Source organism: Durio zibethinus, chromosome 16, assembly GCF_047325235.1.
Source record: "Durio zibethinus cultivar Kanyao isolate XHJ-2024 chromosome 16, ASM4732523v1, whole genome shotgun sequence".
In the NCBI taxonomy this organism is placed as follows: domain Eukaryota; kingdom Viridiplantae; phylum Streptophyta; class Magnoliopsida; order Malvales; family Malvaceae; genus Durio; species Durio zibethinus.
Window position 1 is genome coordinate 20,793,409 of NC_143177.1, and position 12,613 is coordinate 20,806,021.

At 33.8% G+C, this 12,613-nt stretch overlaps 2 protein-coding genes across 3 annotated transcripts; both read right to left on the reverse strand.

Moving 5' to 3' along the window:
- Positions 1-5,597, reverse strand: EMB2762 (CCAAT-binding factor). 2 transcript variants are annotated; one of them, XM_022888302.2, is made up of 15 exons: positions 4,990-5,597; positions 4,814-4,906; positions 4,628-4,701; positions 4,219-4,280; positions 4,075-4,129; positions 3,678-3,778; positions 3,251-3,345; positions 2,989-3,090; positions 2,794-2,852; positions 2,538-2,712; positions 1,803-1,976; positions 1,513-1,669; positions 797-854; positions 606-711; positions 1-404 (listed from the first exon to the last, which is right to left on the reverse strand). In XM_022888302.2, the coding sequence occupies exons 1-15, from the start codon at positions 5,350-5,352 to the stop codon at positions 198-200; spliced, it is 1,881 nt and encodes a 626-aa protein (XP_022744037.2). In that variant the 5' UTR covers positions 5,353-5,597; the 3' UTR covers positions 1-197. The 2 variants fall into 2 exon arrangements, with proteins under 2 accessions (XP_022744037.2, XP_089601478.1); XM_089745352.1 differs by lacking the exons at positions 1-404; positions 606-711; positions 797-854 and adding an exon at positions 870-1,042 and having other exon boundaries at positions 4,990-5,504.
- Positions 5,598-6,084: 487 nt separating this feature from the next.
- On the reverse strand, positions 6,085-11,959 carry LOC111294990 (alpha-1,3-mannosyl-glycoprotein 2-beta-N-acetylglucosaminyltransferase-like). The gene is made up of 19 exons (XM_022888314.2): positions 11,609-11,959; positions 11,446-11,496; positions 11,151-11,238; positions 10,958-11,020; positions 10,366-10,400; positions 10,201-10,277; positions 10,061-10,106; positions 9,843-9,905; positions 9,630-9,696; positions 9,482-9,550; positions 9,315-9,384; positions 9,131-9,192; positions 8,524-8,614; positions 8,328-8,421; positions 7,734-7,796; positions 7,606-7,644; positions 7,356-7,526; positions 6,689-6,815; positions 6,085-6,519 (listed from the first exon to the last, which is right to left on the reverse strand). The coding sequence occupies exons 1-18, from the start codon at positions 11,675-11,677 to the stop codon at positions 6,699-6,701; spliced, it is 1,335 nt and encodes a 444-aa protein (XP_022744049.2). The 5' UTR covers positions 11,678-11,959; the 3' UTR covers positions 6,085-6,519; positions 6,689-6,698.
- Positions 11,960-12,613: the final 654 nt, after the last annotated feature.

Here is a 12,613-nt window from a genome sequence, read left to right on the forward strand (position 1 = left end):
TTATTCGAAGAAAATTCTCTTTTATAAATGATTACATTTCGGGAAGGAGAAATTACTCAGTTAACATAGGGATTACTGCAATAGTGAGATCCATCACCGGGTAAAAACTGGGAAAAAGACGGATCAATTTTCTCGAAATTTTGTCAACATTTTTTTTCTCCATTAATTGATGTCTTCCCCGAAGAATCAATTCATAATCATGGGTATTCTATCCGCTTTCGTTTTATAGAAACATCATTTTCTTCAGATGTATTCCCAATGCTCAGATCCTTATTTCGACTGTCATTTTCCTTGCTTTCTTCTTCATATTTGAACGTCCAACCAGCAAATTCAGACTCAGAAAACAAAGAGGTGGGAGTTGCTCTATAAAACGCCAATGGAACCTGCTTTACCCGACGTCGAATCTGTACTTAAAAAAAGTAAAAGAATGAATTAAAGGAGCATAACGGAATCATTCCCTTAATAAATAACAAGCAATAACGAAAATGTCTAACTATATGGCAGGCCGTCCCAACATAAAAAAGCCCAGGAATAATGAAAGCTTATTCTCAAATGTCTCTTTCATGTTTCTGCAGATTGACCAAAAAGGATAAAGATGATATTACCTCGTCTCCAAATATTGTTGCATATGAACCAGAACTAAAATCTTTGATGTCCATTTCAGTGGTTTTGGATCTAACTGTCAAATCATTCTGCAGCGACAAAACAAACCTGAGAGAACAAGGAAACAGAAAATATCAGGTATCATATGCATAATGCATACAGTGTTCAAAAGGATAAATCATAGTGTTCTTACCTTGAAACAGGTGGGCAGTAATGGCTACGTAGGGTGTCTATTTCCCAAAGTGAACTTCCTGTTCAAAGAAACTTTGACCTATAAAATCCCATCAAATAAAGGAATGTCCACCATCCAAACTTAGATGGCATATTGGTGTCTACAACTACAAATGACATACATGAGGATAAAGCTGTACAGTACATATTCATGACTTGTATCATATGCAAAGCCTACTCGGTTCTGCCTCAGGCAGCTTAGATGTTTCTGTAGATTATTAAATAAAATGGAATTCACATTAAAAATGAAAGATGGAAAATACCACAATTTCCCAAGTTAATCAGCCTAGTCAAAAAGGAATTACAAGCAAAATACACTTATTTTGACAAGAAAGAATAATATGGTAACAATAAGAAATTTATGTCTTGCAGCAATGCACTCAAGAACAAAAAGAATCGGTGTCCAAGGAGTTAACAGCAAACTATCCAATGTTGAATCTATGAACAAAGAGAGTTGAAAACCTATAAGTTATTAACACTGCAGTTAAGTAGATACTTCCATTTTGCTATAGAATGCACAATAATTCTTTGTTAGGCTATATCCTTTATACTAAATACATATACATCCAGTTTACAATGGTCAAAGGTACAAATATTCAACAATCAAAGTACCCCAGGCCAGTCAAAGCAAATAGGTTTAATTTGATGTAAATGAGACATATTGAGAAAGATACTTACTCATGGCATTAGATTTTATAATATTGCTCTCCTCATTATTGAAATGATCAATACCAGGTCTTTTGTGAGAAATATCTGTGCCAGATCCAGAATCATATGCCTTGTTGACTATGCCCTCAGCTTTTGAATTACCCTTTGGAGTTTCATCACTATCTTCCTGCAGAATGCCAAAAAAAAAAAAAAATTCATTTCCCCCAGAGAAACACTTGTACCAGCCAAATTGATTAACTTTCTTGCACAATAATTATGGGAGGGAGTAAATAGATTAACTACATTTGTTACAATAATACCTGGTGCACCAAACAGTTAATTGATGGATGTCTACGTAACAGGTTGTGAATCAAAGCTATGATAACCAATGCTCCAGAAGGAGGGACAAAAAGTGCCAGTCTACTTAATTTCTTAGCAAAAGCAGCAGCCAAATATGCTGGAAGAAGTGGTGACTTCAGACAAGAATCAAGAAGCTGCAAAATAAGGAAGAAAGCAGATTAAATTAGAAGGTAGTAAATTGCAGCAACCAGAACTTCTCAGTTGATTTCAATATCCAACAATTCTAGATATGGTACAGACAACCATGCTCAGGACCTCAATGCTTACAACAAGAAACACTTAACGTATCTTGTTCTTTTAACATCAGTAAGTTTTACATTAAGCAGAACTGAAAATAAAGAAATAAGAATCAATAGAAGCAACCAGTAACAATAAGATCACTACAATTTTTTGAAGTATGAAAATGTTAACCATGCATGACAAGGTTGCAGGGTGGTCAAAGTTGATACCAGCTTTTAATAATGCATTTACATTTAGTATTATTATAAGTAGGTAAATTAAAGGTATCTTGCAAGTTTGATATAGTTTCACTGTTTGCATTATTGCTAAAGTGGAATTATCAACTTATCACAACAGTAAATAGGATACAGAAAATGTTTTCAGAATAAAATTTCAAGCTAAATGTTACAGTATCCTAGAGACAGAAAAGTGAACTTCTAAAAAAGAACACTGATCAAGTTAGCACTTTCTATTACCTGAAAAAATTTGGCTCTATGTTTTGCCATGAAGATAGAAGGTGCCAAAAGTGCATAAAGCTTTTCATAGAAGTTGGGGTACTCTAGACCGTGCTGTGTCATTAGGATGAAGAGGCTGCTAAGAGCCATGACACTAACAACACCACCAATATCATATGATCTTGTTAAAAAGTCACTGCACATTGTAGTTGATAAATCAGATTTCTATGACGATGCATCCATAAGAGCTAAAATGATTGAAGTTAGATTAATTTACCATAAAATGATAGGATTAGACAAATGAGGGATGACTGCCTGATGAAGAGTGGTAAGAACCTGAGAAATAGCAGGTAGGAGAACTGAATAAGAACAAGCATAACAAAGTCCATATCTCATATTAAAGGAAAAATAAGATGCATATAGAACAGCACTTAATATTAGGGCAAGAGAGTAAGACAGCTATAGTGTTTACCTCCTTGTATACATCAATAGGGATTGGTAGTCTAAGAAATGAAATCCATGCTTTAGTAAACTTCAATTTCATCTTCTTGGCAATAGCGGCTGGGGACAACACCTGAATGCATCATATTCCAACCCACAAAAACAACATAAAAAGGAACAACTTAATATTGAAAGTATCAAGTAAAATATGCCAAAAAAGGCAGACTGTCTGCTAATCTAAATGGAAATGATAGCATTGCAACATCTGCATCAGTAAATAACTGATAACTTACATCATTGTTTTGTTTCTCAGTCTTAAGCTCTTTGCCTTCTGCTTTTTGAAGCTTAGAAAGCTCTTTTTTATCATGCTCTTCTTTAGATAAAAATCCTGTATAGTGCAAAAAATAAATAAATAAATTTTGCTTGACCGATGAAGAAGCACATTTACTACGCAATTTAAAAGGGAACTTTATGTCAAAATGTCAACAACTTGCCAAGATCACTCACAGTACTCATCAAGCACAGGGAATAAAAGAAGATTAAAATCAGCAAATTTCCATACTAATATTGTTATCCAGGCAGAAGGAAGGAAATGAATCATAATCTCCTCGTAATCAAGGCTCTAGATGATTATCAACAGAATAGTTCTTCTGAAATTAAAATCCATAATAAAATAGTTAAAGAACAACTACTCTAAATATAGAAAACAAAAAGAATCACCTGATCCACTCCACATCTCATACTCAAATTTTCCATCAATGCCTTCCTGAGGGGGGATGTGAGATATAATATAATATATATTGTGAATAGGAAGCTCCATGCTGCAACAAAACAGAGCAGCAACTCAGAAACCTTCTGTTCTGTTTTTTTTTATTATAACAACCATCCAGCAAGGTAAAGATGATATGGGTGAACATAAGATGATTGTAAATAATTTTTATGTCATTTAGAAAAGAAAACAGGTGACAAAATGACAGTAATTTCATTTGTCAATCCAAAGTTCATCATTCAGTACAAAACAGATTTTTAAGTAGATTTATTTTGCAGCACCAAATCATAAGAGTAGAGGAAAAAAGTAACTTGCAAAGATATTGACAATATGATTGCCAAATCTAACCTTTCTCTTGACTGACTCCCACTGTCACCAACTCCACGCACAGCTTTGTCATCATCTGAACCATGTAAAAAAATGGAAAATAAATTAAATAAAGGTTTCCAAAAAGAGATGTATTTTGGAATAGAGACTATGGCTAAAAGGTACCAGGGACATCTTTTGCGTCCAAAGTTTTAGCAAGTTTTTCCATGCTAATGAAGGTAAAATACCTGTGAGAGTCAAAAACCAAAGTACCATTTAACATGAAGCAAGAAATGACTCTTCCCAAAGACACTATGAGATATAGCATAAAAGTCTCAGAAACTATAAATTTGTGCTGTTGAAGGGTAGCCGACAAGAAGAAGGTAGAAAAGTACAAGAAGGAATTGAATTTACAACAATAATGCACTATCACCTTTTCCATCAATAACAATGACAAATAGTCAGCATGCCATCCAAAACCAAAAATAGAAGGGAATTGGAACACAGACAGGATTTAACAATTTCTGAAATAATGAAACTCCAAACAACATGTTAGTAGGGCATTTACAACGGACATCCAGAGTTCAAATCATACCGGACATCAATATACTTAAAATACTTCGATGCAAGCAACTCTGATAAAAATTCAACGGGTGTTGGAGACTGAACCTGAAAATATTATAACCAATTACAAACAAGATATTAAAAGTAAATAGAAATAAGTATAAACCCCTAGAAGCATAAGTTTAATTACGGATTCAAAAAAAAAAAAAACACTCACTATAATGCGCAGTAATTTGTGGTAAATAGCGGAGTAAAACCTTCCCCCATTTCCTAGCTTCACGAATTCCATGTACGAATCCAACACAATTTCCTAAAAAGAAAAGCAATCAAAACGCTGCTGCCAATTTCAAATTTAAGAACACAAAACGAACCAAAAAGGAAAGGATTTGTTACTCTCAAAGCTTCTTCGGTGTCCGTTGAAACCAAAACTGCAATCAACAATGTTATGAACTCATCGAACTTTGATCTCAGCCACGTTCTGTAGATAAACTCAGGATCCTCCTTGGCTGAATCATCGAAACGCTGCCTTTTCATTGAAGATGAAGACGGAGGGAGGTCGGGGAGAACTGTGGTAAAGAAGGATTGCAGCGAGAGGAGTGATTCGAGAACGTGTTGAGGCGGCGACGATGGCGATATGAAGGTGAGGAGGATAGGAAGATTGTTGATGTGAGCTCGTGAAGAGAGCAGTTGCTGCCCTATGGTTTTCAACTCTTTCAATTTGGTCTTCTTTGGTTTTTTTGTGAGAATTGACGCCATTGTTGAGAGTTTAGAGAGCTTCGAGCTAGTTTCAACTTGGAGGGAACGGAGGAGGGAGTGAAAAAGAGAAATATCGCAGTTTTGCTAGGTTTGTTTTGAAGAAAGGGTTTAGCAGTTTCAGTCTGTTTGGTCACGTGGAGTTTATCGTTCTCGTTAGGAATTGGACTGTATGGACACATAAGAAGAGTGGTCATGGCGGTAGAGGGGGTGTTCGGGAAGGGTAAGGAAGGAGGGTTTCGTGGAGTGGGCTGTTGGGTTTAGTTTTAGCCCAATTAAATAAGTGTCCAAAGCTGTGCCTATTAGATATGGTTTGGGGCCAGTTGGTAAAAACTGTTTAAGGCAAATCCGCAATGATTTTCTATCCATCAAGAGCCCATGAAAAAGTCGTGATAAATTTTTTTCTTTTATCAATGTGTCAAAATCTTAAGAAAAATTATTTAATTTAGTATTATATTATCCTTTATTTTTTTAGATTTTATATTTGAGATTAATAAAAAGACACATTTTTAAAGATATACTAAAAACTAACAAATAATTAAAATTAATAATATGTATCAATCTTTTAATTTAATCCGTAAAATTAAAAATATTCACTAGCGATATAAAAAATAACTAAAAAATTATACCCCTTTTAGCATAAAGAGTGAGCAGTTGGCTATTCGTACAACACTTTTATTAGTCTTTTCCATGAAAATAATTTGGAAAGGTTGGTTTTGCTCAAAGAAAATAAGATGTTCTAAACAATTTTCATATTACAACTTGGAACTTCTAGATATATAATTAATATTTAACATTCTTTTGATTAAAAGAAAGGTTTCACCAGAGAGAAAAAAAAAAAAAAAAAACTTTTACTTTTACAATCGCATGGAAGAACTAACTATCAAAATTAAAAAAAAAAAAAAAATCATAAAAGGATGAAGCCATCGTATCAAAACCTACAAAAATCAAGGCCTTTGTTTGTGAATATATGTGAGACCTGAATGCCTGCGGGATGTATTCATGTCAAATTCCCTAATCGAAAACTATGGACCGTAAGAAAAGCATGGCCAGGAGCTCTTTCTTATTTAAACCAGTATTCCATCCTACGTTGAGCCTTTCTTACCCTTAAAAAATAACTTCATCTGCCGAATCCTTTCTGCCGTTCACTTCGAACTTTTATCAGGATCACTGATCACACAAAACCAAAAATTAAGATGCAAATCACCATCAGTAAAAACTTTAACTTCAAAAAAAAAAGACTAAAACACATTAATTCTACATGCCATCATTTATTCCTATAATTGTGCTATAATTATAGAATAAACAGAAATAATTAAAACCAGACATGGTTGTTAACCTTTGAGTTTTCAAGCATTTTTTATCCCAAGCTGCCGTAGAGAGTCAGGACCAACAAGAAATACACGTCTTGGTGGCTGGTATCGGAAAGCCACTACTCCTTTATATGCTGTTCTTGGTACACCATCCTAGATAATGAAGCAATGGAAGTTTTTGAGAAGAATGGAACTAATCAAATCTTAGATATGAGAAAATTTTTAGTGGTTATTTGTACTACAACAACAAAACTAAAACAGCAATACTTTTTAAATCAACGTCATTTCGTATTCTGTCAGGCATTAGGTGAAACTGAATGTATGCTTATAAATCTACATGCTTACAGGGCACATGAAAATAAGAGAGAGGTCATTTCAACAGTATCAATGGCCATGCAAGGTGTTTCAGTATTTTCAAAAGATCAGGTAAAACTGAAAGTACAAGATTGTGGCAAAGACCATATGCAGTGGTTAGTAAATAAGCTGAAATCGTATTCTACAGCTAATAAACCTCATATCCACCAAAACTTTGAAGTTGTACCAAACACAAGTTTCAAGAATCAAGTATAAGGCTATCAGCCAAGGAAACCAGATATGTAACCAGGCCTTTCTCTGCTATTATCACCAGAAACTCTAAGCATTTTCATGAGAAATAAAGAGAAGAAAAATACCCAAAATATCACAACATTTTACCTTCCATTCTTCAAACACTCCAAACTGGTGTGCCAGGCGTTCAAAGTCTGATTGGTCTTTATACTGAATACGCACATCCCCTTTTATGTTAGATGCCTTAAGAACAGCATCCATTCCAGGGACAGGTTTTGCTTTTTCCACCATGTCGGCAAAATATTTCTTGTATTTGTCCTAGAAAGAAACACAATTATACATGAAAAATGTAAAAAAAATGACAGGGAAAAGCAGTTTCCAGTTCCACTGATTTTACCTCCATTAGGTAGCTCAAATCCTGTGACTTCCAGTCCACCTTTCATACAGAAAAGCAACAGCATTATTAGGATGATGGCAGGAATATAAGAAATTTTAAAGAGAATTATAGAAAATTTTTATGCCAACCTTAATGTCATTCATCTTTATAGGCTCAAGATATTTTTGGAAAAACTGTCCCATACTAGAACCCTGATTGAAATCAAAAGATCAAAAAACAGGAAATGAGTCCACAGTTATAAAAAGGAGATACAAAGATCCTGTCAAAAAACCACAAAATGTCAACGCCCTTTCTGGGGGAAATTTAAAATTACAGAAGCTGCCTATGCGAAGTTACTGAGGGGGACACACACCTAAATTTATGGGAATCTTAATTTTATTTCAGCATGAGAACAAGTCATTCCAAAAGTTGAAGAAGGGAATTCTCTAATTAAAAATATATAGAGAAAAAAAAGAAAAACTGAATAGACTGAAGTCGTAGAGGTATTATAGTCATCTAAGTTTATTGTTCATTCTTGCAGAAGCGAGAATCACTGCACATAAAATTCTCAACAGAAAACGTGTGCCTCATTGTTCTACCTAGTTCCTATGCACAACTAAGACACATGTACCACCGGATGGCCTACCAAGCAAATATTCTTATAAAAGGTTAAAACATTCACAATTTGACATCACAGCAATTTTAAACTTGAAATCTTCTTAACAGCAAGGTGATATACTCACATGCTCACCAAAATTATATGTTCTGCAAACTTCAGGGCGGAGAAATTGTCGACCTTTGTGATTCTCTTTTAATCTCAACCAGTCATCCCAGTAAGTGAACATTGGTCAAGGAAAATTCATTGATGAAACTACATCATATGCATTAGTATAATGTACAAAATAGTGCAATCACAATATACTTAACAAAGAAGGATATGCTTTTGGCCACTTTGGTGATAGCTCATTCCATGTAGATCTAGTAAGCATCCACCCAAGACCAGGGAAGAAATCTGAGCGATAAAGTGCATCTGCATAGAATGATTAAAGCAGATTAAGAAATAGAAAGCACCAAAATTTATCTTGTTCAAGCATGTGCATGCAAAAACAAGAGCCCAAGTGATGCAGAATTAGCCCCATAAAAACAAGAATATCAAAATATAATCTTAAGTAAGCTAATCCCTCAATTAGCTTACTAGTGTTCTGCACCACCAGGAGTCATCCAGAAGTTGATTGCATAATGACAGAACTTCATGTATATATTGAACATGAAGAGAGAGAGAGATGGATGCCAGGAAAATGATCAAACATCCAAATGCTGATGCTCTGATAAATATGCTAGGACGAGGATAAAATTAAAATGAAAAGCTCCACCTTACAGTCAGAGTCCACCCCAATTTTTCAAGTAAGCACCAAATGGGAAGATTAAGAGATGTTCTATCAAACCATATTTTTATCAAACCAACTAAATCTTGAACATAAAAATGCATTAAGCTTGATTGTTCTCCTGGAAAATTAATTCTATTTGGAGAAAAAAAAAAACTTACATGGGTCATGCACAAACTGCTTTTGCCCATTGTCATTCCATGAGGAAACAGCCATAATTGACCTATCACAGTTTAATAACAAGAAGATGAAGGGAGACGGAAAAAGATCACAACTCAAAAGAGAGAGAGAGAGAGAGAGAGAGAGAGAGAGAGAGGAAAGCTTGATTTCATTCATGTGACATACTTATCCTTGTCGAGAAGGGCTGAGGCTGCCTCAAAGTAATCAAAAAAATCAGGGGCAATTTCCATATCGTCTGTCTTTAAAAGTGATTCTCAGTCAGTACGAATTTCCTTTTGCCATAAGTGATATACAGAAGAAACTTTGAAACAATAACCAAAAGACAACATCACCTTCAAGTATGATTACTCGGTCAAAATTGTGCTTGTAGAACAACTCATCCAATGCCCATTTGTAGTGACCTTAAGGAACCAAATGTTTAAGAGCTAAAACTTGTAGAAGCCATGTCAACATGAAGAAAAAAGAGAAAAGAATCCTTACGAGCAATCTTGTAGTATGCAATCAATTCCCCAGGCCTTTCTGTATGCACTGGATCATAATCCAAGTGCTGAAAGAACCGTAGTTAGCATTCACCGAATTGGTTTTGGTAAATAAGGATACCATAAACCATATGAATAGGCCATGAAAAAGGATTCATCCAAATAAACTTTTACAACAGGGAGAAAGAGGGGGACAGAGAAAAACACAATTTACCTGCATATATGTCAGCTGATTATAACTCAAAGCCTTACTTCTAACATTTGGATCTGATCCATCCTGAGAAGAAACTATCATAATTAGAAGCCTTGCTTCTATTAATGACAACAAAAGAACAGTAATGTGTTTGTTGTGCATGAAGTATAAATGTGTCAATCAAGTCAGACAAAACAACTTTTTATTACAAATAAAGAATAAGATTATAAAGTAAATACCTGAGATACAAAAAGGGGATATTTTGAAGCAAGAGAGCTTTGATACCTGCAGAGATTTGAGCCAAAGTAAGTTAAAAAGTACCCACCATTTGGTCAAACAGACTAAGCTAGCAAACAAACTCATGTCAATATCAACATACTTTAAGACAGAAGCAATAGTCCTTTCCAGATAATCAGCCCGATTGCATGCCATTATGACAACTGCTGCCACTGGTACCTAAAACATTCAACCGAAAGATGGTTGGAGTTATTACGACTGATGATATGTGGAGATAAGAATGCTCATTAGTCATTATCTCACAAACCTGTGTTTTGTCAATTATTCTTTGAAGGCCTTTCTCTGAAACAACCAAAAAGAAAGAATGCTAAGTGTCTGTAAAACATTCCAAGTGCCAAATCCAAGAAAATGCCTTAGCTGAAGGAATGACGCAAAAAAAGACTCGTACATACAGAAATGAAAAACCAAAAATAAATAAATAATATTTTAGAACAAATTTAAAGATGCTTAGCAAAAATAATTAGGGAAAAAGTGAAATAAATGCCAAATTACTTTGATGAAGGAGAAGAACAGCCTTCATCAAGACCTGGCTACAGACCTACATAGGGTGGATGATGCAATGACATGGATAACAATGTTATAATTGGTAATGAAGTTTATTTGCAAATAAAGGCACTTATAAACAGCAAACCAGTAACATAAATTAACTATAATAATTACATAGATCACAATTTTGGAAAGATCACATGACCTGAACATCACTTAATGTATGCCTACAATCCATAGAAGGATCTTCTTAAGGAGTATATACTCATAATCAAGGAAAATGAAATATCATTAACTATGCAACAAGAAGGAAACAACAAGACATAAACAATTCATTTCTGATAGGAAAATACTTTCAAGATCTTGAACAAGAGCCTTCAGTTGTGCACACTCCTGCTCCTTTCGCTTCTTCCCATCTGAAATTGTAACATGGTCAGAGTGAATGAATTGACTACCAGAAATAAAAAGGAAAAAAATAATAATTTCGACCTTGTCTACTGAAAGGAAGCATGCATAAAGGATTAAGGAGGAGGGGGGAATTCACACCTTCCAAGGCCACAATTTGTTCTTGTTGCATACTTATTTGATCAATGAGTAGGCGCATTTGACTTGAACAATGGTGCTCTGCATCCATCTGTCAAAATTCAAGCATAATAATATCCCATTACAACAATCATTAAAAAGCTTCTCCATTATTTGCTAGACAATACAAGAATGAAAAAGACGGCATGTTCAACACATAAACTGTTCATATTTCTTAGGTTTTTACTGAGTTTAACAAAAAAAAAAAAAGCTGAAGCTTTTGAGAGATAAATCAAGCAATAAACTTAAAGATACTGACCGCTTCGGCTATTCGATCGGCATATTCAGATTGCGTGGCGAAAAGCCGCATCTAACACAGAAAACAATTTTCGAAATAAGCATCTAATTTCATATAAGTAAAACTTGAAAATTTTGAATTCAATGAAAAAGAAGAAAAGGAAAGGGAGCAAGGGTTTGGTTACCTGGATGTAAATGAATACGATTGCAGCGGGGATGAGAAGGAACCGGTAATCGCAGCTTAGCTTAGCCATTTATAATTCTTCTTCGGCTGACTCAGAACAATGGAGATTTTCAAATTTCTATCAGATTTTTTTTGCAAATTTGATTTTGAATTTTTTGTCATTCAATCTTCATTTATTTAATCGTAGTGATTTTAGAAGCAGCAGTGAATGGAAAATTTTTATTTGACTTGGGCGTTGAGTCCAACTTACGCAGACCTCGCTAACATGCGCCTCTACTTTTCGTTTTTTCCGAGTTCTTTCTTTCTCCTTTTACAATTTGTTGTTGTTTTTAGTTTCTCAATATTTTGGATTAAGTTTGATTATTGATGATGAAAAATGCTTAGAAAATAAAGATAAAAGTATGAGTTTAACTAGTTTATTTATATAAATATTTTTATATTTTTTTAAAATAATATATTTAATAAATTTAAATTTTAAATATCAATATTTATAATTTATTTTTTTATTTTTAATTTACGATCATATGATTTTTTATGTATAAAAAATTAGGCACATATTTTCTTATAAGATTCTGTTAATAAGAAAATACACATTTAATTAAGAGAAAATTTTCCTTTTAAAATATATTTTACATTTTATTTTCTTAAAAAAAAAAGTGAAGTGAAAAATAAAAACACTACCGGATTCCTGAATTAACAATTTTATATTGATAATTTCAAATTAGAACAATTGAAGTATCCATTCCACAACTTCCTAGCTTAAAACACATTAGATTATTTTATGTTTAGAATCCCTTTTAAAAAAATCAAATCTTAATTGATTAAAAAAAATCTCATTTCCTCACTACCAATTGAATTAATTCTTATGAGACAAGATCTAATTCATTGTTCTAAGCATTTGGTTACATGATAACTTTTGCTTATCTAATAGTATACCTTAATTCACACTAGAATTTTGCCCTCGTTTCACTTCGGGATTATTAGTATTCATTGTTATTGTTCTAAT

Excerpts from the sequence above, each read along its gene's own strand:
- EMB2762 (XM_022888302.2), bottom strand. The coding sequence starts at position 5,352 with ATGGCGTCAATTCTCACAAAAAAACCAAAGAAGACCAAATTGAAAGAG. Across the intron at positions 4,702-4,813 it reads ACAAATTACTGCGCATTATA|GTTCAGTCTCCAACACCCGT; the intron begins GTGAGTGTTTTT and ends TAATATTTTCAG. Across the intron at positions 1,977-2,537 it reads ATAGAGCCAAATTTTTTCAG|CTTCTTGATTCTTGTCTGAA; the intron begins GTAATAGAAAGT and ends CTTATTTTGCAG.
- LOC111294990 (XM_022888314.2), bottom strand. The coding sequence starts at position 11,677 with ATGGCTAAGCTAAGCTGCGATTACCGGTTCCTTCTCATCCCCGCTGCA. Across the intron at positions 9,551-9,629 it reads TGCATACTACAAGATTGCTC|GTCACTACAAATGGGCATTG; the intron begins GTAAGGATTCTT and ends TGGTTCCTTAAG. Across the intron at positions 9,193-9,314 it reads GCCCTTCTCGACAAGGATAA|GTCAATTATGGCTGTTTCCT; the intron begins GTATGTCACATG and ends AAACTGTGATAG.